This window comes from Pseudophryne corroboree, chromosome 6 (assembly GCF_028390025.1).
Source record: "Pseudophryne corroboree isolate aPseCor3 chromosome 6, aPseCor3.hap2, whole genome shotgun sequence".
Classification (NCBI taxonomy): Eukaryota; Metazoa; Chordata; class Amphibia; order Anura; family Myobatrachidae; genus Pseudophryne; species Pseudophryne corroboree.
In genome coordinates this window covers 587,298,173-587,322,939 of record NC_086449.1, presented here as the reverse complement: position 1 = coordinate 587,322,939, position 24,767 = coordinate 587,298,173, and the positions used below count along the sequence as shown (strand labels likewise).

At 47.0% G+C, this 24,767-nt stretch overlaps 1 protein-coding gene across 2 annotated transcripts in view; it reads right to left on the bottom strand.

Moving 5' to 3' along the window:
• The window catches only part of ITFG2 (integrin alpha FG-GAP repeat containing 2), an 85,395-nt gene that overhangs the window by 38,745 nt on the left and 21,883 nt on the right, over positions 1 to 24,767 (bottom strand). For both annotated transcript variants that reach the window (XM_063927966.1, XM_063927965.1), the window contains exons 5-8: positions 4,686 to 4,822; positions 2,202 to 2,347; positions 1,637 to 1,731; positions 937 to 990 (exon numbers count right to left, since the gene is read on the bottom strand). In XM_063927966.1, the coding sequence (XP_063784036.1) occupies positions 937 to 990; positions 1,637 to 1,731; positions 2,202 to 2,347; positions 4,686 to 4,822 (432 nt within the window). The remainder of the gene's footprint in view (positions 1 to 936; positions 991 to 1,636; positions 1,732 to 2,201; positions 2,348 to 4,685; positions 4,823 to 24,767) is intronic.

The following is a 24,767-nucleotide window of genomic DNA, read 5'->3' as shown; positions in this document are numbered from 1 at the left end:
CCGACACACGCCGCACGCAGCGGTGTCCGACCATTTTTGATACTCACCGCTGCCATAATCTTCTGCTGGATGGAGTGGCCGCGACACGCGCCGCACGCAGCGGTGTCCGCCAACTCAGGAGAGCTCAGTGTCTCCCTCAGCCGGGGCCCATCCCTAGCCGCACGCAGCTGCGATGGGACCCCGCCGGCAGCTCCCACGGTGCAGACTGGCAGTGGCAGAGCTGCCAGTCTGTGAGTGTGTGTAAGAAAAATAAAATAATAAAGAAAAAAAGAAGAAAATTCTTCAGCTAAACCCAAGTGAACCAGCTACCTCGGGCACTAAACTAAGGGTGCATACACACGGTGAGATTCGGACTTATCCGATTCTCACCGTGCGACAGGGGGCCGGGTCGGCACTTAGCCAGTATCGCAAGCACATAATAACTGTGCTTGCGATGCTGGCTATGTGCGATTTCAATCCTGACTATCTCTTCTATAGAGATAGTCAGGATTGACTTGCCTGCACAGCCTATTTTTTCTTCCGATGCCGACCGCGCGGGGCCGCGCATCGGCATCGGATCGGGATCGCAAGGTGACTGTCACCTTGCGATCTGCACTATATTTTCTTCCGATTCTGACTATATAGTCAGAATCGGAAGAAAATATCTTACCGTGTGTACACACCTTAAGACTGGCTTGGAGGGGAGATAGTAGGGGAGGAGCTAGCCACAGTGTGAGAATTTTTAAAGTGCCAGCTACCAATACCACCTACTATCTCCCCATTGTAACTACACTCCAGTGGCCCCTAGTGGATGAAGGAGAAATAAGGATTTAAGAGGCACCCTGACAGACTGACAAACATGTGGAAACCAGTACACACACAGTTTTATAAAGAGATACACTAATTCATCATCTAACACCGATAAAGACACTCTGCATCACTACACAGGATACTTACCATCCAGTGTGCACAGTGCAAACAGACCAGCCTCTCGGTTTCCCACACCAGGTCCTAAACAGAGATAACAGATCTGAACACAGGAGTAATAGTAGTATAATATGCTTGCATCATGGCATGTAAAATACAAAGACAATGAAAACACATTAAGGGGGTGTTTCCACCGCTACATGCCACATCAGAGGTGTTCAATTAGTGGTGAATACCCTTGTGCAAGTCCCGCAGTTGGACTGAACCGGTAAAGTCTGCCGAAAACCTCACAAACTCGGGTCGCGGGAGAGCGAGTACTCCTCCCATTTATGTCAATACATTATTAACTCTTTCATATCATAACTGAGCCATTTAACACCATAAAGGCCACGGCTCTTGCTTTACTATTGAGTCACCCTTTTGTCACACCGTACAATTTGAATTATTCTTTGCACTGGAAGGTTGAGCAAGTATACAGTCTGATAAAAGAAGCAAACTCATTTTAATCTTGCTATAGATATTTATAGGTCAAGAAAACACTTTCTAGATATAAATAATAACATTCTATCAAATAGTACTATATAAAGCGAGTAGCAGAGACACCGTAAGTGTGCATATTTAGTCTCCAGGTACAAACACCTCTATTTAGATCTGTACTTTCAGGCATCTTGCTGCAAAATAACACACTGCCCTACAAAAGACTAGACAGCAACCAATCCAGCCAACTCACCTTGCTTTATACTTCCAATGAGGTGCGTAGAAACATTTTTATTATGGATGCGGCCAGACGTTTGGTGGAGGATGACATCTCGAGCAGATATCTCCCTTTAAAAACACACAGAACCATACAAATGTGGTGAGAGTGGATATATAGAGAAGCATGGATATATAGGGAACATGTGCTTTGCTTTTCAGAAAAAATTCCTTTGCGATTTCAAGTCATGAATTTCACTTGGAAATAACGGACCATATATGATGGAAAAGGCAGCTCTCTCTTGCAGCTATCCCCGTGGTACTTTCAGAAAGTATGGGTGGACAGTTGTTCCTCACATTCAGCTTAAGCAAATTCTAAGAGGGGGAATTCCAGTTTTACCGCAATTATTTTTTTTGTGGGAGCAGGGGGAATATGGGGGTGGAGGAATTCAATAATCCCCCTTTTTATTATGCCTGTTTTCATGCAAACACACACACACGGGACGCGGGCAGATGAAACAAAATCCCCAATAGTGTCCGCTATAGGGGATAACTATTATCCCACAGGGATCAATAAGCCACGGTAAATCATTAAATCTCACCTTGCCTCTGCAACTACTGACTCATCAGATCCCAAGCTGGATTCATCTCCCCAGGTACAGCGCAGTATTGCATAGCCACAACCTGGCTGTGACACCATCAGCTCAGGTGAGCCATCCACACCAGGATTTACCGAAAGGCTATCCACCTGCGATAAAAGGGGGAAAAATAAAATAAGTGTTGGGGCTTCAGTTTTCTGAAGTCAGCGGCACAGTACAGCAGAAGAAACAAAACAAAAAAAACAAATAAAACACCCACAGCAGTCACATTGCATGCATGGAATAAAGAAACCTTTGCCTGTATTGACAGCTGCCCGCATTGCCCCTATCCCTTGGCTTGCAGAAGTAGCTGTCTTCACTATCAGCACGCATCTGTACAACCCCTATCCTTGCATATAACCAAAAAAGTATTCCTGTAAGGCACACACAGACTTCTACTATATTCTAATGGGGTTACAGTTAAAATGCCGGCTGTCTGGATCCCGGCGTTCAGGATACAGATGCTGAAATTTCGACGGAGGGAATCCTGGTGCACCAGGGCTATATTCCCACTCGTTTATTATGAGCTCCAAAATAGCCCCAGCTATATCATACACTGGTTCATTTCTTATTTATATTTATTATTACAGGTAGCTAGATGGTATTATTAGTACCAGGACACTATTATAAGTGGCATTCCCTTATTGATAAATGATCAGAAAAAAATACATATTTGTCCTATACAGTAATTATTGAAATCAATATGCCATTGAATATTTATAATTCAGGATGCTGGCGGTGTGCACATCACCACACTATGGGGGTAATTCAGATCTGAGCGTAGATGTGCTAGATTTAGCACATCTATGATCACTTACTCAGACATGCGGGGGTAACGGCCAGCCCAGGGCTAGTCCACCCCACAAGTCAGGCCCTACCTCCCCCCACAAGGGTGCGAAAGCATCGCATGGCGGCGATGCTTTTGCACCCGGGCGAGTAGCTCCCTGCCTGCACAGCTCCTGCGCGCTGGCAGGGGGCTTCCCACCACGTCCCTGCAGCTACGTGACGTTACGCAGCCGCCACGGCCCGCACCCCGCAATGGTCTGGACATGCCTGCATTGTCTGGCCTGTGCCCCGCCAACAGCGTTCTACCACCGTTGGCACGCCCCCTCCCGCCACACAACCACCTCTGCCTGTCAATCCGGCAGAGGCGATCGCTGCCCAGAGATGCTGTTAGCATCTCACTGGGCTCCCGGGGTGCATGTGCACACTCCACAAAGGGATTCAGACTGCGATCGCTGCCGTGATCCAGTCTGAATTACCCCCTACAATACATCCTTAGTGTTCCTTCTAGGCTGTTTCAGCAGGGTGCTGCACCCTGCCCATTTCTGAAATGTGAAATAGCCCCCTGCAAGGTCATAAACCGCCCCCTGTATACAGAAAGCAACAGTCTGAATAAATTTTACAATGCAGTTTTCTACTTGTTGCCCAGCTCAGAAATTAAAACCCAAGTTTTATCCTTCGTGAAGTGGATGGCAGAGGAGGGACTGTAAATAGCATCACTGCTGTGGCTGCCTGCATAACAGCATTCTGACACAAAGGGAAAGAACAGAGTAAGCAGTGAGCATGTGCTGCTTACGGTATTTCCCTAGTAAAAGAACAGACTTATTTTGTACCTATATATTTGAACCATCTGCTTAACTCTTCTGTTAAATAAGACATAAGGATTATAACTACTTCAGTACTGGAGGAAACATTTATTATCTAATTATTTATATGCTACAGCCAATCTTTAGGAAGACTGCACATGTACAGTATTTTTCTCAGCACAGATGTCAGGTGTTACACGGGTGTCATGTGGGTAGGGGTATATGATACACGAACAGGAGAATATGTATAAAAACTATAAACATATGCGCCATGCTTTGTGCGCAAAGTGTCACATCAAAAAATGTGCCCTTCAAAATTAAAATGTGCTCTCCTCAATGATCAGCAGCCTGCCCTAAAAAAAAAAAAAAAAATCCTAGAGTGAACACTACATCCTGTCATTTTCAGCAATTTCTTTCAACCCCAAACCCTTCAAATCAACTCCTATCCCTGGTTAAGAGATCTGTATAAAAGCAGATAACTCTCTGCATACATGTAACTCAGTATATGACAAATGTGCTTGCATCACACCCACAGAGCGCTTACAGTACACACAAACATGATATAGAGTAACACACAGTCACAAATGGAGATGCGAATTACATGCATACAACTCTAAATCGCCCGTAGTGGCTTATAGCTGTATAAGTTCATCTCCGACAAATGCACAGTGCAATAGAAAAAAAAAAACCACACACAGAAGAGGTTGCTACAAATAAGACTTCCATGTAACTCAAAAACAGCCCCATATGAGCAAGTCTAACATTCTAAAGGCAGGACTTCTCGCACAGCTGGAGAAACGTGGGATGATTAGCCCGTTAATGAATTGAACATTCACATCCTCATGTGTTCACAACTTACTTGTCCCTCCAACAGCCACTTCTTCAATGGCACAAGTTGACCACATGCCACATCAGCATCTGGATGACTCTCCCAGCGGAATGCTCGGACCACGCGGTCAGTGTATCCCAACACTAACTCATAGCGCCCATCTCCGTCTAAGGGAGAAATACCCACGCAAACTGACAGTTAGGAATGCATTCTCATAGGAAGAAGCCTCTAAAACATTCAAATAAGATTCTCAAGACCACTGCTACTGTGAAATGTCTGCAGAACTTTGTGTATCATTGGCAATAATGTTATTACTTCGAACTAAATACTCGGGGAATACCTAAACTCACTTTGCAGTAGAAAACCAAGCACATGAGGCAAAAGCCAACACTACACTACCAAAACTCGCCTCACAACAAAAACGTCAGTATGAAGGAAGAGGTATAAGAGGATCATAAGGCCAGGCACCTTATTTATTTACAGTTTCTTATATAGCACAGCAAACTCCGTTGCGCTTTACAACTACAACCTTTTCTGCTGAAGCATCATATCTGCAGGCAACAGAAGATCCACATCCCACATAGAATGTGTTAAAAAAAAAAAAAAATTATTGACAGCCTCAGTGAATAATCTCATTTACTCCCCACAAGATAAACTGTGAAAAGGCTGCATTATTCCTTTATCTAAACCACGGAATAGCTACAAGACATGAAAAAAGAGGATTTTGGTACTTACCGATAAATCCATTTCTCTGAATCCTCTAGGGGACACTGGAGTCCTATACAGTAGGGGTGTGAAGCCTTGAACCGGAGGTGTGGCACAATCTAAAATTAGCATGGTCTGCACAGCCGGCTCCTCCCCCTTCACATCCCTCAGGTTGAAAAATTTGACTGAGAGAATAGGACATGACACTATAGCACATGGCGAGGAACCGAACCGAACTGTACAACATATCAAACAGCGGCCAAGAACTCTTGACCGAATAAGGAACACCGTTTATACGAACTGTTTAAAACAAGAACTTAGAACACAGCAGGTTGACAGCACCGAGGCGGGCGTCCAGTGTCCCCTAGAGGATTCAGAGAAATGGATTTAATTGGTAAGTACCAAAATCCTCTTTTCTCTTTCATCCACTAGGGGACACTGGAGTCCTATACAGTAGGGGACGTCCCAAAGTTTACCCCCAGGGAGGGAGTGCTGTCGGTGGCCTGCAAAACTAAACGTCCGAACTTAAATTCTCCGGACGCAAAAGTATCAAACTTGTAAAATTTTGCGAACGTGTGGGCTGAAGACCACGTGGCCGCTCTGCAAAGTTGAGTAGTGGAAGCACCCCTGGCAGCCGCCCACGAGGCACCCACTGAACGGGTAGTATGAGCACCCGTCTGAACCGGAACCTGTTTGCCACAGGAAATATAAGCTTGCCGAATGGCAAGTCTGATCCATCTAGCCAAAGACTGCTTAGAAGCTGGCCAACCCTTTTTTAGCCCATCATAAAGAACAAACAAATGGTCCGACTTTCTGAAGGACGACGTAACCTGTACGTACACCCGTAAAGCTCAGACAACATCCAAGGACACGTCCTCATCTGAGACACCCTGGAAAGATGGAACCACCCTGAAACCACCTTCGGAAGGAAGTCCGCTCTTGTACGGAGTTCCACCCTATCCTCATGAAAAACTAAGAAAGGACTCTTACAGGATAAGGCTCCCAACTCAGAAACCCGCCTTAGCGAAGCCAAGGCAAGTAATAACGTGACCTTCCAAGAGAGATATTTCAGGTCTGTTCTTGTCAACGGCTCAAAAGTCGGTGACTTCAAATATTCTAACACCAAATTTAAGTCCCATGGTGCCGTGGGAGGACGAAAAGGGGGTTGAATCCTCAGAACCCCCTGTAAAAAGGTTTGAATCTCTGGCAAGGATGCTAGCCGCTGTTGAAAAAAAGATGGAGAGAGACGAAATTTGAACCTTCAGAGAGTCCAGTCTGAGTCCTCCCTCTAGACCGGCCTGAAGGAAAAGTAACAGTCGAGATAAGTGGAAGTTCGTTGAATTCCATCCCCGTTCCTGACACCAAGCCATGTACCGTCTCCAAATCCTGTAGTAGTGCCTGGCTGTGACCAGCTTCCTAGCGGCAATCATTGTAGGAATGGCCGTTCTTGGAATCCCTCTGTTTCTTAAGATCCGGGTTTCAATATCCACGCCGTCAAACGCAGCCTGTTCAGGTCGGGGTGTAGAAACGGTCCCTGAGATAGCAGGTCCTCTTTTTGAGGTAACCTCCAAGGATCTTCCGCAAGTAACCCCCGCAGGTCGGTGTACCAACTCCTGCGGGGACAATCTGGTGCGAATAGAATCGCCCACACTCGTTCCCGCTTCACCCTTTTCAGAACCCTGGGTATGAGTGGGAATGGTGGAAATATGTAAACCCTCCTGTAACGCCAAGGAAGCGTTAATGCGTCCACTCCTTCTGCTGCTGGATCTCGAGTCCTTGACACATATCTGGGCAGCTGATGGTTTTGCCGAGACGCCATTAGGTCCACCTGAGGCCGACCCCATCGTCTCACCACCATGACGAAAATCCGTGGATGTAGGCACCATGTCCTGGCGACTGAGGTAATCTGCGTCCCAGTTTTCAACACCTAGAATGAACACTGCCGAGAGGATGATGTTTCGTCTTTCTGCCCACAACAAGATCTTTGTGGCTTCCCTTAAGGCCATCCTGCTTTTTGTCCCTCCTTGACGGTTTATGTAAGCCGTCGTCGTGACATTGTCCGACTGAATCCTGATGTGTTGATTCATGACTATGTCTTCTGCTGAGAGAAGCGCATTATAAACTGCTCTTAGTTCGAGGATATTTATGGGTAGTCTGCTCTCCTGTAACGTCCACCGTCCTTGAAACTGATGGTCCTCTAGGACGGCTCCCCAACCTCTGAGACTGGCGTCCGTTGTCAGAATCCTCCAATCCCAAATGCCGAATTTCTTGCAGGCTGCAAGGTTCTTGTGTAACGACCACCATATCAAGGAGACTCGTACCTGCGGTTGAAGTCTGATTCTCCGATGGAGAAGCCAGTGCGAGCCTGCTCCCTGAGCAATGAGGTTTATTTGGAATGGTCGGGAATGAAGTCTGCCGTACTGGAGAGCTTCGAACGACGCCACCATCTTCCCGAGAAGTTGCACACAGAGGTGCAGAGAAACAGTTTGCGTCCTCAGTACCTGAGCCACTAATCTCTGTAGGTCCTGGACCTTGTTCTCTGGCAGGAACACACGTAATAGTACAGTGTCCAAGATGAGACCGAGGAATTGAATCCGTTGAGTCGGTATGAGGTTGGACTTTTGGAAATTGATAATCCATCCATGTTGAATAAGAAATTGATGGGATGTCTGAACATCCCTGAGCAGTCGATTTTGAGATGGTGCCTTGATCAGTAAATCGTCCAGATAAGGTATAATCGTGACCCCCAACAGTCTCAGTCCTGCAACCATGATTGCCATGATCTTTGTGAAGATTCTTGGGGCTGATGATAGACCGAACGGCAAGGCCCGGAATTGGTAGTGATCCGCCAGCAGTCCGAACCTTAAGTAAGCCTGGAGAGGAGTCCAGATTGGAATACGCAGATATGCATCTTTTATGTCCATGGATACCATGAACTCGCCCTGTTCTAGGCCTGCAATGACCGATTGGATTGATTCCATCTTGAATTTGTAGACCCTTAAGAACTGGTTGAAAACTTTTAAATTGCGTATTGGTCTGACCGTCCCGTCTGGCTTTGGCACGACAAAAAGATTGGAATAGAACCCCGTTCCTCTGAGAAGCGGGAACCGGAATAATGACCTCTGCCTGTAGCAACTTTTGAATTGCTGCCCGTAGTGCCCTTGCTTTTTGGAGGGCACTGAGGCAGTCCTGTCGTAAAAAACTGACTGAGGCCTCTGTTGAAATTCCAGTTTGTATCCCTGAGAGATTAAATTGTTCACCCAAAGTTCTGGTGAGGTCTTGGCCCAGATGTCCTGAAAACCTTCCAGTCGGCCGCCCACCAAGGGGGACCCCAGGTGAGCTGGGAGGCCGTCATGCCACGGTCTTGTCAGTAGGTTTATCCTGCTTTCTGGTTGCTGCCTGTGAGCAGCCTCTACCTCTGCCTCCACGTGCGTGTGTACCGAAACCCCTTCCTCTGGCTCGAAAGGACTGTGATCGAAATGAAGTAAACGCAGGTCCCGAATAACCTCTCCTAGTTTGTGGAGCGGTTCTCGTATAAGGAGTAGGCAGAAAAGTGGACTTCCCAGCTGTAGCCTGCGAAATCCACTTGTCTAATTCTGGTCCGAACAGCATTTCACCCCTAAAGGGGATGGATTCTACCGCCTTTTTGGTCTCAGAGTCTCCCTGCCATTCTCTCAGCCATAAAATCCGTCTAGCCGATATGGCTGATACAGATATGCGCGATGCTATTCTGCTAATATCCTTAGAAGCTTGACATAAGTACGATGCAGATTCCCGAATGTGTTCCGCCAGTTGGGTAATCTCTTCTAAGCTATTTTCCTCCTCAATAGCTTGTACAATACGGCCGGACCATGCACCCATAGCCTTGTTGACCCAAGCACAGACGATCACAGGTCTCTGCGCTGCACCAGCTGCAACAAAAATTGACTTTAACGCAGTGTCAACTTAACGGTCTGACGCATCCTTTAAAGTAGTTACGTTAGGAATTGGTAAAATTGTCTTTTTTGACAACCTTCCTAGTGAAGCATCCACTACCGGCGGAGTCTCCCACTTGTCCATTACACCCTTAGGTAGGGGATAAGTTACCTGAAACCGTTTCGGAAATTGAAACAGTTTGTCAGGTTGTTACCAAGCCTCCTCTATCTGAGATTGGAGGGATTTAGGAATGGGAAACGCTGCTGAACGCGGCTTCTGGGATTCGAACAAATCGAAATCTTCCGGCTCCCGTATTTCCTCGTCCTTAAAGCTTAGGATCTCTTTTACCGCGTCAATTAAGGAGTCTAGACCTGAGATTGCAGAGTCCTCTTCTGGAAAGTCGGCGTCTAGGTTAGGTTCAATTAACTCACCTTCCTCAGTATCAAGAAGAAAACCCTCTTCCTCTTCTGATTCTGGTATCATAGGGAGAGTTCTTTTAACAGCCTTGCGCACAATTGTTTCTGCGTGTGCGGGCGACGTTAACCTGATGAGAATTTCCTCCATCGTCTTTGAGAATCCCGCAGCCCATTCTGATTGCTGCTTGCGCGATTCTGCCATCTCCATGGAGATTCTATTAGCAAGGTTGTCTTCCCATGCCTTAGCCAGAGCACTGCTCCCACGTGGAGCGTCCTTGTCTAAGCAGGAGTCGCACACCCCGGAGCTGCCAACCCGCGTGCTCTTCTTGTTACATTTCGTACAAACATAACAGGCCTTGGTTGCCTTAGACATGTTGTTTTGAAAACCCTGTACCAGGGTAACCCGCCGCGCTTTCACCCTTTAAACTAGGAAGAGAAAGACTGGGAGATGACGGAAGCGAAGGTATTGGATCCGGCTGGAATTACCTGTCCTTTTCGTATATAAAAATGGAGCAGGCCAATATCTTTACTTTAATTAAATAAAAAAAAAAAAAAAAACCAACACCAGCCGACTCGCAATCCTCACACCAACTGTAAATCAGCTACGATGTTAGAGTTAGTATTCGCTTGCTTCCGTGAATTTTCTGCAGGATCTTTGAAACAGAAGTCCCTTGAAAATATAAATTGTAAAGTTTGATTACTTTTCAGGAGATCCTCATATACTGTAAATATATTGTACACCAGCAGAGGGAGCTGTTACCTAACGATCTCTCTGCTATATTATACTATGCACTATGCAGGCAGTGCAGCAGGGGGAGCCAATTCTGTAATAAGCAACCTTCTCCTATGTACTTTACTGGTGGGAGGGGGAGGACCCATCCATTATCACATTCTGGCGCCATAATCATTAAATATGGCCCCACTAAATGTCCTGTAATACTATATGGTCTGTCCCATATATATTTTCTATTTCATTATAGTTTGGAAGCACTTGCTGCCTTGATTGTTTTGGCCCCCTACCGCTGCCCGCTGGCTGGCGCGCGCCGAGTCTGCTATCTGCGCTCGGTGAGTAGACTTCCCCGCTACTATCTGGCGCGCGCTCCGGACCCGCTGGCCGGCGCGCGCCTGGACAGTCCCGTAGCGGCGCCTGTGCTCCGCTTCGGCTGACCGATTCGTGTTCCGTCTGGCTTTGCTGTGTAGCGCGCCTCTCTGCCGTCGCTCCCTGCTCACAGGGAGGAAGGGCTGAGTCCCACACCTCACTCTGCTCCCGCGCCCACCGCTGTAGCTGCAAGAGGGGGTCTATTACAGGAGGCAGCAGTGATAGTTTATGTTATGAAATAAGGAAAGACATCCAAGAAAAAAAAGAAAGAAAAAAAAAATTACATGAAGGACCCTGCCTAAGCTACTTCTTCCCTTCAAGCAGTACTCACTGTTAGGAGGATCTCCTGTGGAGAGAGGCAGGTCCCTTCAATAGGGATCTTTGTCTCTCCAATATATATGTGTGTCTTGGTCTCCCTTTTATTAGGTGGATGCAGCACACTCTGTTAGATTTTAGTCAGGAGCTCAGTGCTCCACGTGCTGTACCTCCAACACAATTTTTCAAACTGAGGGAGGAGGGATGTGAAGGGGGAGGAGCCGGCTGTGCATGCAATGCTAATTTTAGATTGTGCCACACCTCCGGTTCAAGGCTTCACACCCCCTACTGTATAGGACTCCAGTGTCCCTAGTGGATGAAAGAGAAAACAAAAAAACAACACACATATACAGGTTGAGAATCCCTTATCCAAAATTCTTGGGACCAGAAGTATTTTGGATATCTGATTATTCTGTATTTTTAAATAATTGCATACCATAATTAAATATCATGGCGATGGGACCCATGTCTAAGCACAGAATGCATTTATGTTTCATATACACACACACACACACTGAAGGTCATCTAATACAATATTTTTAATAACTTTGCGTATTAAACAAAGTTTTTGTGCATTGAGCCATCCGAAAACAAACGTTTCTCTATTTCACTCTCTCAAAAAATTCTGTATTTTGAAATATTTGGATATGGGATACTCAACCTGTATAAAGTTTTGAATATTCTAAAGGCTCACGCCACAACTAGGGCTTTGGAGTTGGAGTCAGAGGCAATTTTATGTGGAGTTTGTAAAAATGTAACGACTTCAGCAAAAAAAAAAAAAAAAAAACACCTTAGAATTTACAGATGTATCCACGTTCATCTATCCTCTGTATGGCGTGTAATGGGAAAAACTAGTCAACAGTGTAAAGAATTGAGTCTCCGGCGAGTGCAATACCACCAGCATGCGAGAAGTCTCCAATGTAAAGTCAAGTAGTTTAATAGTTTAAGAAATACTTTAGATTATTTTTTTTTTATTTACATCTCAAATTTGACAGCATATTTTGTTATATTATGGTGGATCTATTTTTTTACATTCACGATAACGGTCGTTTTATTACACATTGCAAGTTGTGCAGTCCTTGTGCTGGGGTACTCGTGGTTACTTACAGTAAATGTACCAGCACAGAAAAAGTTTTTACCATTGACTGGTCTATGCGTCATTTGCTCATGAAAAGTACAGTGAAAAGTACCGTACATAGGCACTCATTCAGTGCTGGTCCCAGGTGCGATCCTCAGTGCAGTTTCCCGATAATTGGGAAACTGCGCATGTGCAGGACCCGTTCTGCGCATGTGCAGAACGGGACCTGCAATCGCATCGCTGTATAGCGAACGCCTGTCTGACAGGCAGAGGCGATCGGAGAGAGGGACGGGGGTCGCCAGAAACAGCACCACCATTTTCTAAGAGTGGCAAGGCCAAGGACTGCGTCATCAGAAGGTCTGCCGTACGTCTTTCCTCCAGTCTCCCTTCTTCCGCGGGTTGTTTGGAAGCTCGAGCAAGAAGGAGACACTGTCCACTTGGTAGCTCCGGCATAGCCCAGACATCATTGGTTGTCCAATCTACAGTCTCTCCATAGACGCTCCCTTACCACTTCCTCTACGATTGGATCCTACCATCTCAGGGTCCCTGTCTCCACCCAGACATAGCCCATCTGTCTTTGACGATGTGGCTCGAGTCATCCATCTTAAGATCCAAAAGGTTTCTTTCACTCTGTGGTTCATGCCATGCTCAGAGTGTGGAAGCCGTCGTCTGCCCGTATCTATTACAGGGCGTGGCATATGTACTTCCAGTGGTGTGCTACCCAACACTATGACCCTCTGGTGTTAAGAGTTTCCCGAATCCTTGCCTTTCTTCAAGCTGTATTGGTTCTCGGACTCCCTCTGGCCTCTCTCAAAGTGCACATCTCTGCTCTTTCAGTCTGGTTCCAGCACAGGATTGCTCCACTGCTGGATGTTCGCACCTTTCTTCAAGGTGTCCTCCCTGTTCAACCTTCCTTTGTCTCTCCAGTGGCTCCTTTGAATTGATCAGTGGATCTCCATGTGCTTTAGGAGCCTCCGTTTGAATACCTGGATACAGCGGATCTCAAGTAGCTAAAGCAAAGACTATTCCTTCTTGCTACTGCATCTGTTTGACGAGTGTATGATTTGGGGGGCACTCTCCCTTTCTGAATTTTCATCGGACAGGGTTGTTCTTCGAAGTCGGCCTGATTACTTTCCTAATGTGGTTTACCTTTTCCACCTTAATGAGGATATTGTGGTACCGGCCTTCCTCTCCCTGGAGCTCTTGGCAGAGGAGGCCTCCCTTAATGTGGTCCGTGCTCTCCAGATTTACATAGATCGTACCAGTTCCATCAGGAAATAGGATTCCCTCTTTGTCCTCTATGGCTTCCCCAAGAGGGGCTGGCCAGCTGACTCAGACTCTGGCCAGATGGCTCTGCATGACTATCTCACAGGCATACACACAGGCTGACCCTTCCTGTGACCGCTACAATCTCTGCTCATTCTACGCGCTGTGTCTCCTTCGTGGTCAGAATGTTGTGGTGCATTCGCCAAACAATTGTGCAAGGCGGCCACGTGGTCTTCTGTCCACACCTTTCTCAGGTTCTATGCCTGTGATACACTCACTTCCCAGGATGCTTCATTTGGATGCCAGATTCTCCTTTCTGCTCAGGAGCGGCCCCTCTCGAACAACTGCTTTGGGACATCCCCATTGCCTCGCTGTGGAGCCCAATGGAACCCGAAGAAAAGGAGAGTCATGGTAAACTTACCTTCTTTAACTCTTTCTTCGAGATCCATAGGGTCCACAGAGTGCCCACCATGACGAACCTAGCTTCTATGGGTTTCTTCTCTAGGTCACGGTTCTCTTATCTACTCTGAGAGTGTGTTCTTGTGTGTATCATATCTTCCTTCTCTCCTATCCTGCTCCTGCCTTGGGCTTGTTGACAAAACTGAGAAGCCTGAGCATAGAGGCAGGGAATTGAGGAGGGGGGGACCAGAGCATCTTAGTAAACCTAAAAGCTTAAGTGTTTGATACCCGGTCTTATACCACCACCTACACCCAATTGTCTCACCTGTGGACCTCAAAGAAATAGTTAATGAAGGTAAGTCTACTATAACTGTCCTTTTTGTGGTAAGTCAAAGTAACCTTATGGAGTTACCTCGTTGTGATGAATATGCCTTGTGCTACAAATACATTACTATACATTTCTCATTTATCAAGACATCCGAGTGTAGTAAAATAGAGGCGTCCGAGTCGAAAGTTTAGCGTACCGGATCCACAGCCCTACCCACAACAGGAGTGTAGGTGGACAGCTGGGTTAAGAAAAAAATAAAACAGGTGGAGAAATGTTAACCCACCAGACCAACGGGATTTCCTGGAAAGCTTTTGTGTCTCAACTCAGAGGCTCTTCCGGTTTCTGAGGTTCTGCAAAAAGGGAACCCAATGCAGAAAATACATACAAAGTGGAAACCATCATAGACTGCGGCCATGGATTGAAGGCTCACATACCAAACAAGCCTCAGTCTGCCCGGACTTTCAAAAACCTGGAAGAAATAACAGACATTTGGCAGGTGTCTCACCATCGTTTCCAACAAGAAAGCTTGTGGATCATGAGATTAGACACAATAAAAGGAAATCTTGGTGATGAAACTTAATTCCATAGGGTCTACATATATAGGACTCCAGTTGGTCATGCACTGTTGAGGATTCCCCAATGCAGTAAAAGATACCTGATAAAAAGTGTTTCTTCTTTCAACTACAGGATCATCACTTATGGCACGACTAAAGTGCTGTATGCGTCACTATGGGGGCTTACATGGGTGTGATGTTGTCCGACTGCTTGCTCATCAGAAAATGGCCCCCTTTCCCCCCGAGCTAAAGATTTTGGGAATACCCCTTTCAGAATTAAAACCCTAGGTTTAACCCGCCTCGGACCCAGGACATTTAGCACGGGTTGAAGCCAGTGTTTTCTGTACTTACCCGTTGACACATGGGCGACAAGCAGGTTTATTCCCATGTCATCACCAGATGTGACCCAGGTCTTCAGGCTTACAGTGGGTACTTGGAGATGTTATGTCCAAGTGCTACTGTCCCCCATCAATGATTCCTTTTAGACATGACCTTGGTCATCAAGACCTGGGTCATACCTTTTACACACAAGCCGGGGCACTGATCAAGGTAGCAGGAATAACCCTGGTCAGTTGGAGGGTCGTGGACCCAGGACAGTCAACCTAGGTCAGACATTTCAGACAGATGCACTTGCACGGCAAAAAAATAAATACAAAAATGAAGTTTTGGCTTATGTCTGAAAGGGGCTGATAAAGGAAAGATGTCACATAACAAGGCTATCCATAAAAAAAAAATAAAAAAAAAAATTGCAGCCCGAGTGTAAGTGAATACACACACACTTACGGAGTTCCAGCAATACTCTGTCTATATTAGGCATGCACTGAGTTTATATACTTCTTTGAGAAAGCATCAAATATTCAGAGTATGCATGCATTTTTGGCAAGAATGTTATCAGAATCACGTACACATTAAGCTCTATTTTGTATTAGAAGCAGGGGGCAGCATTGCTTAACTTAACAAGCAAATAATTACGGATTTCTAGACCGTTCTACGGTCCCTGGGAACATGCAGATAATGACATTCCAATGAATTCATTGCAACATTTGTTTATCTTTGCACCTGCAGCACAGAGAAATATTTGCCCACAATGTGAGAATGTATGTCGATTACTTCCCAGTTCTGCATGTCAGCATACATCAACAAACCATTATTCTCAGTTTAACTCTATCAGGGTATTTGTCTTCCCTAGAGACTTCTTCCACTGCCCCTGCAGTTTGCAGCCTCCCCAAAAAATGGTTTCAATCCTATGGCAAGTATTCCAAATTCCAACTGCTGTGTTCAGGAAAGATATGGGACAATCCGCCAACTAGCGAGTTTTATCCAATCTAACAACCACAGTAGAGTTCCTTCTGTTCATAGAAGAGTGTGCAATAAAGGGAGCTGTCATACCTGGAGTAGTCTCTGCAGGAGATGCAGAGGGAGTTGTATGAGCAAAGGTGACATCTTTCATAAACAAGAGGCGCATGACCCAATGCACTGTCAGGGAGGACGTCTAAAATAAAAAACCCTGACCAGAACACCCTTTATCTTCTCCTGGGATAGGAAAACCACCCTAAAGATGGTGTAACAAAGAAGTTCTAAAACAAGCGGAATGGGATTGCTCGAGTCAGTTTCCATCACCGTAGTCCATAAGGGATATTGGGGAAATCTAGTACGATGGGGTATAGACAGGGTCCAAAAGGAGCAAATGCACTTTAAATTTCTTCAACTGGGTGTGCTGGCTCCTCCCCTCTAGCAGTTATAGGTATAAACGTGCCTGAAGGAGAAAGGATATATGCGAGTGGGGGAAATATGATAGAGTGGTGAGATTTACAAACCAGCACAGCACTAACATCCAGCAACGGCTGGGAACAATAACAGCAACACTTGAAAAGGTAACCACATAACAAGAACCTGCAGAAAAAAGTCAACGCACTGAGGCGGGCGCCCAATATCCCTTATGGACTATGAGAAAAGGATTTACCGGTAAGTAATTAAAATCCTATTTTCTCTAGCATCCATAAGGGATATTGGTGGAATCTAGTATGATGGGGACGTCCCAAAGCTTCCAGAACGTGCGGAGCCTGCTGCAGCACCGACTGCCCAAACTGGATATCCTCTTTGGCCAGGGTACCAAACTTGTAGAACTTCACAAAAAAAAAGTGTTCTTCCCCGACCAAGTAGCTCGGCAAAGTTGTAAGGCCGAGATTCCACGGGCAGCCGCCCAGGAAGAACCCACTGATCTCATAGAGTGGGCCTTCAGAGACTTAGGTACAGGTAAGGCTGTCGACACATAGGCCTGTTTAATAGTAAGTCTAATCCATCGAGCAATGGACTGCTTTGAAGTAGGACAACCCTTTTTTCTGTGCATCACAGTGCATGAACAAAGAATCAGTCTTTCTGATCCGAGCCATTCTCTTGGCAAAGATCTTCAAGGCTCGCACAGCATCCAATGCCTCCGGAGGAGCAGAGGCGCCAGAACCTGATGGATCACAATAGACTGATTCAAGAACTGCTGCAAAGTCCGTAGTACTGCTCTGTACTCGTAAAAGACCAAGTATGGACTTTTACACGACAAGGCCCCCAATTCTGAGACACGTTGAGCAGAAGCCAGGGCCAGTAACATCACCGTTTTCCATGTGAGGTACTTGTCTTCTACCGTCATCAGAGGTTCAAACCAGGAGGACTGTAGAAAATCCAACACTACATTCAGATCCCAAGGTGCCGTAGGCCGCACAAAATGAGGTTGGATGTAGAGTACCCCTTGCAAGAATGTCTGAACTTCTGGCAACACTGCCAATTTCTTCTGGAAGAAAATGGAGAGGGCTGAAATCTGGACCTTATTGGAACCCAGACGTAAGCCTGTAGCCACACCAACCTGCAGGAAATGTAAGAAACGTTCCAAATGAAACTCAGCAGGCGGATACGTGCGCTCCTCGCACCAAGAGACATTTCTCCTCCAGATAGGAGGATAGTGCTTTGACGTCACCGGTTTTCTTGCCTGAACCATGGTAGCAATAACCTTTTTGGAAAGGCCCTTGTGAGCCAGGATGTTCTGCTCAACCTCCTTGCTGTCAAACGAAGTCTCCGTAAGCACGGGTATACGAACGGTCCTTGTTGAAGATCGTTTCTTAGTGGCAGAGGCCAAGGGTATTCGACGGACATATCCAGAAGATGCGCGTACCACGCCCTCAGAGGCCAATCCGGGTCAATCAGAATTGATTCCTGATTCACTTTAGCACCCTTGGGAGCAATGAAATCAGAGGAAAAAGGTAGACCAGCCGTTAAGGCCAAGGCAACGCCAGAGCATCCACTGCCCTTGCCCGAGGGTCCCTGGTTTGCGAGCAATACCAGGTAAGTTTCTTGTTGAGATGAGAAGCCATCATGTCTATGTGCGGAACCCCCACCGGTCGATGACCTGCTGGAACACCTGCTAGTGGGAGACCCCACTCCCCCGGGTGGAGATCGTGACGACTCAGGAAGTCCGCTTCCCAGTTGTCCACACCCGGAATGAAGATTGCCGGCAGAGCTCTTGTATTTCTTTCCGCCCAAAGGAGTTTCTTTGACACCTCTCGCATGCAGGCTCTGCTTTTTGTCCCTCCTTGTCAATTGATACACGCCACCACTGTGGCATTATCCAACTGTACCTGGATCGCGTGATCCCTGAGCAGAGGAGAGGCCTGAAGCAGAGCATTGTAGATCGCCCAAAGTTCCAGAATGTTAATCGGAAGGAGGCTTTCGTGGGCTGACCACCTGCCCTGGAACTGAGCACCTTGGGCGACATCTCCCCATCCCCTTAGACTCGCATCCGTCGTGAGGCGGGTCCAATCCTGAATCCCGAAACTCTAGCCTTCCAGGAGGTTGGAGGACTGTAGCCACCACAGGAGGGAAATCCTGGCCTGAGGTGACAGCCAAATCATCCGATGCATCTGTAGATGTGATCCGGACCACTTGCTCAGGAGATCCAATTGAAATGTTCTAGCATGGATCGCTTCGTAAGAAACGACCATCTTTCCCAACAATCTTATGCAAAGATGGATGAACACTCGAGTAGGTCGGAGCACCATGCGGACCATCTCCTGAAGTGTTCTCGTCTTGTCCTCTGGTAGGAACACCTTCTGGGCCACAGTATCCAGCAACATACCCAGGAACAGGAGCCTCTAAGTTGGCTATAGGTGGGACTTCTGTAAGTTGAGGATCCACCCATGGTCTGACAGAAGTAGGATAGTGCGGTCGATATGGAGCAATAAAAGCTCCCTGGATCTTGCTTTTAATCACACCACTTACATAGCACTTCTGTGCTTCTTATTAACCCTTATTAATTTTCACCTGTGTGCTGACCTGGGGTAGCCGACCTGTGCCGACATGATGGGGTCCTGCACCCCGGACCCATACCTAGTATTAGGGACCCCCAGTGACGGAGAAGCCTTGCCGATTGGCCTGGGGGCTTAACCCTATATCTGCAGATATACGCAACTAAGATCTCCGTATTATCTGATTATGTAGTATTATTTTTCACTCAGTGTGCATTAGGGAACAAAAATTGTTTTTTCTTACATCAGAAGATCGTCCAGGTACGGGACAACATTAACCACCTGGACCCGGAGTTGAAACATCTCCACCATCACCTTCGTGAATACCCTCGGGGCTGTGGACAGGCCAAAGGGCAGTGTCTGGAACTGGAAGGGATTGTACAGTAGGGCAAACCGCAGGTACACCTGATGAGGCAGCCAAATTGGAATATGGAGGTAGGCCTCCTTGATATCCAAGGAGACCATGAATTCCTGTTCTTCCAGGCCCGCAATCACTGCTTGCAGGGATTCCATTTTGAACCTGAACACCTTTAAGTAAGGATTCAAGAATTTTAGATTCAAAATGGGTCTTACCGAACCGTCCAGTTTGGCACCACAAATAGGTTGGAGTAAAACCCCTTGCCGCGTTGCGGTATTGGTACTGGAGCAATGATATGGACCTGGACCAACTTTTGGATGGCTTGTTGCAACGTAACCTGCATATCCTCCAAAGCTGGTAAGCTTGATTTGAAAAAATCGTTGGGGAGGAGTACTGTCGAACTCCTGCTTGCAGCCTTGAGAAACGATATTTCTGACCCAGGTATCCTGGCAGGAGGTCTCCCAGACGCGGTTGAAGTGACGCAGTCGAGCTCCCACCTCGAGATACCCTCGGGGTGGGCACAGTCATGCTGAGGGCTTACCAGAAGCAGAATTGGTGGACTGTTCCTGAGAGCTGGTGCTTGCAGGCTTTCTGGACTTACCTCTGGTGCTTCTAGTCACATTGGAGGCACCTCTGGCCTTAGATCGAAATCTGTGAGACCGAAAGGATTGAACAGACAGCCCCAGGTAGGAGCGCCTCGCCGGCGGGGCCCCAGAGGGGAGAAACGTGGATTTCCCAGCTGTAACTTTGGAAATCCAGGTATCCAATTCAACCCCAAAGAGCCATTTCCCAGAAAAGGGGAAGGATTCCACACTACGTTTGGATTCTGCGTCCGCAATCCACAGACGCAACCACAAGGCCTTGTGCGCCTACACTGCCATGGCAGAATTCCTAGCATTAATGTTCCCCATCTCCTTGAGCGAATCAGAGGACACGTGCAGTGTCCTGAATGTGTTTTAGGAGGGTCACCATAGAAACCAAGGGCATGTCCCCCCCCCCCCCCCGAGAGGACCCCCTGAATGAGTGGCCCAAGAATGAATGTATGGGTCATCCAGCAACCCGCAATGACCAGCCTTTGTGATACACCTGCTGCTGTGTAGACAGACTTTAGTGTAGTCTCTATCTTCCTATCCTCAGGATCATTCATGGAAAAGGAGCCCGGGGCAGGCAGCACCGCCTTTTTGGACAGGCGAGAGACGGATACATCCACCCCAGGGGGTTCCTCCCAAAATTTCCTACCTTCAGGATGAGATAGAAGAGGAAAGAAAAAGGATCTGTTTAGGGTGCACTAATTGGTTTAAGATATAACATTTATTACATCAATTAAAAGTGGATTATATTGCCACACGAAAAAAAATAACTTATGTGAAATGGGAAAATACACAAATTTTTTTTGGATACTTGTAATTTTTTGTCTGGATTTTTCTAGGCCAGCTTGAATAGGTCATCTAACTCTGTAGTCAGGGAAAGTGACTAGGCTTGTTTTGTGTAAAGAAAAATGACTGCTGTGACGCAGCGTCCTCTAGAGGGAGCTTTAACACGTCCCGTATAGCCAGAATTAGGGGTTCAATACCCTGAGCAGAATCAGGATCCAAGTCATCCTCATCCTCCTGTATATCATCATCTGTATCAGAGATTAGTGCAGGTAACCTACGCTTCTGGGGACCTGCATGAGAGAGGGGGGGGCTGTGCTGCATCTGCCCTAGCAGCTAAATCTGCAACAGCTTGTTGTAGTAGCTGAGTCTTCTGCACATTAGCAGTGAGCTGGGAAGACATATCTGACATCATAGTTTTAAGAGACACTAACCAGTGGGGCTCTGGACCCTCTTCCCCAGCCCCTTCACTGATTTGTGAAGATTGGCTGCATTGTTCACATGAAACAGTCAGTAGATTAAGGATAGAATCTGGCGTGGCATACACTGCACAGCAAGTTTCCCCAGGTTTCACAGTAAGCACAATAACACACACAGACAGCTATATTGCAAGCCTGCCCTACTGTATGTGAGGAGACACAGAGAGAGAAGAAGGACACCAGCACACCCCTAGCTGTACAGCCCCAGCGAGGCTGTCAGCTCACTATATCACAGTAAACACTAACAAATTCTGTCCTAAACAGGATCCAGATAGTGTACACAAGCACCTCTCCCCCTTTGCTACACCCTGTACCAGATATCCAGCGTGGCTGAGGAATCAGGAATCGCTGTGTGTGCCACGAATGGCTGCAGAAAGCAGAGGAAGGCACCAAAACGCCTCAGGTCCCGTTCTGGTGTTGCTCCGCCCCCCTACAATAGCGCCGGAGTTACACTGATATATTATACTGGCAAAGTCTCCATAAAGCTTAAAAACATCACAAGTGCTAGTCAAAAAGTTTTTGTGCAGTCTACACTGGGAATCTTAACGGGACCCCCCGGGAGGGTCCCATACGCCGCGCCCGTGGTCAGCCGCACTTTGAACCGGGGGACCCCACTGGCGGAGCCGTCGGTGTGTACTCACCACCGATGTCACCTTCACGCAGCGTTAGGGGTGTGCGGGCTGCTGCAGCTGCGACAGCCAAGGCGCAGTGCCCCGCTGAACAACAACCCCTCACGATGGTCCTGCAGTGGGGAGGTGGCTCTGCACCTCGTAAGGCCGGTGACCGCCCCATCCCCCCCCCCCACAGTGCAGGTACGCTGTTGCCCAAACAGCATACTGAAAATAACAAACAGAAAAAAAGAAATTGAAGAAAACTCTCTGGAGCTCAGAGGTGTGCATCCTCACCTGAGGGCACTTTTTTCTAAACTGCCTGCGGGAGGAGACAGAGGGGAGGAGCCAGCAAACCCAGTTGAAGAAATTTAAAGTGCACTTGCTCCTTTGGACCCCGTCTATACCCCATCGTAATAGATAACCCCCAATATCCCTTATGGATGCTAGAGAAATGTACTTAACCTCAACCAACTGAAAAATAACCTTCTGCAATTGAATACCCAAAAGCAATTTTACTTGACTTCTTAAAAATTAGGTCAGCTGCTAAAGCAGTCAGTCATGAAACCACAGAATTGGTCAAGACGAAGTTTTCCAGTATCAAGGGAAAACCACAAAGGTTCTTTAAAGCTTGCTTAGGGCTGACTGGCAATAATGGAGTCATGTACACAAGAGGCCAAACAAGCTAATACAATTTCTTCATGGATTTCCCTACCACGAAAGTGGCAAGACCATAGCACTGTGGAATACATGGATGGTTTCAGTATGATTTCCCGATGGACAGGACGCCGGAGGTCAGAATACCGCCAGCAGCATACCGTCCATCAAAATCCCGAAAGCCCCCTCTAAAGTACCCTAAACCTCCCCTGCCCCCTACACAAACCCCTCCCTTGTGGGTGCCTAAACCTAACTCTCCTTGCTTGGTGCCTAACCCTAATCTCCCCTTCTATGTGCTTAAACCTAACCCTCCCTCCACGGTCCCTAATCCTACCCTTCTCGGCCCTCCACCCTAAAACCCCTTCTCCTACCTAAACCTAACCTTCCCCTCCGGAGGTGCGCTCTGAAGTGCGACTGTTGCAGCTAAAGGGCATCTAAACCGAGCAACATTTGAATAGCTCCGTTAGATGCCCATGGAGGCTAACATTCTCTCTAACAATTGAATAGCCCCCCCAAGTGTCAATTACTTCTCACATTTTTTGAAAATAAACAATCCAGTAACTCACATTTGCCACATGAATACATACATCTGCTCAAGTTTACAGAGGGACAAAAAAAAAAGAAAAAATGAAAATATATAACTTGTGTAGTTGTGTTGGTGACTGTCTTACATTTTAAAAGCCGTAAGTGTAGCAGGTAAGCTTTAAACTAGGTAAGCACATTTTCCCCTATGTGACAGCAGTAGCCAGGTCCCTAAAAAAATAAGAATTTACTCACCGGTAATTCTATTTCTCGTAGTCCGTAGTGGATGCTGGGAACTCCGTAAGGACCATGGGGAATAGACGGCCTCCGCAGGAGACTGGGCACTCTAAAAGAAAGATTAGGTACTATCTGGTGTGCACTGGCTCCTCCCTCTATGCCCCTCCTCCAGACCTCAGTTAGGGAAACTGTGCCCGGAAGAGCTGACACAACAAGGAAAGGATTTGGAATCCAGGGTAAGACTCATACCAGCCACACAGTACAACTTGTGATAACCATACCCAGTTAACAGTATGAACAACAACTGAGCCTCCTTGTACGGATGGCTCATAACAATAACCCTTTAGTGAAGCAATAACTATATACATGTATTGCAGAGAGTCCGCACTTGGGACGGGCGCCCAGCATCCACTACGGACTACGAGAAATAGAATTACCGGTGAGTAAATTCTTATTTTCTCTGACGTCCTAGTGGATGCTGGGAACTCCGTAAGGGACCATGGGGATTATACCAAAGCTCCCAAACGGGCGGGAGTGCGCGGATGACTCTGCAGCACCGAATGAGCAAACTCTAGGTCCTCCTCAGCCAGGGTATCAAACGTGTAGAATTTTGCAAATGTGTTTGAACCCGACCAAGTAGCAGCTCGGCAAAGCTGCAATACAGAGACCCCTCGGGCAGCCGCCCAAGAAGAGCCCACCTTCCTTGTGGAATGAACTTTTACTGATTTTGGATGCGGCAATCCAGCAGCAGAATGAGCCTGCTGAATCGTGTTACAGATCCAGCGAGCAATAGTTTGCTTTGAAGCAGGAGCACCCAGCTTGTTGGGTGCATGCAGGATAAATAGCGAGTCAGTTTTCCTGACTCCAGCCGTCCTGGAAACATAAATTTTCAAAGCCCGGACTACGTCCAGCAACTTGGAATCCTCCAAGTCCCGAGTAGCCGCAGGCACCACAATAGGTTGGTTCAAATGAAACGCTGATACCACCTTTGGGAGAAATTGGGGACGAGTCCTCAATTCTGCCCTGTCCATATGGACGATCAGATACGGGCTTTTACATGACAAAGCCGCCAATTCTGACACACGCCTAGCTGAAGCTAAGGCCAACAGCATGACCACCTTCCACGTGAGATACTTTAGCTCCACGGTCCTAAGTGGCTCAAACCAGTGTGATTTCAGGAAATCTAACAACGTTAAGATCCCAAGGTGCCACTGGAGGCACAAAAGGGGGCTGAATATGCAGCACTCCCTTAACAAACGTCTGAACTTCAGGCAGTGAAGCCAGTTCTTTTTGAAAGAAAATAGATAGGGCCGAAATCTGGACCTTTATGGACCCCAATTTTAGGCCCATAGTCACCCCTGACTGTAGGAAGTGCAGAAATCGACCCAGCTGGAATTCCTCTGTTGGGGCCTTCCTAGCCTCACACCAAGCGACATATTTCCGCCATATGCGGTGATAATGCTTTGCTGTCACATCCTTCCTAGCTTTTATCAGCGTAGGAATCACTTCAT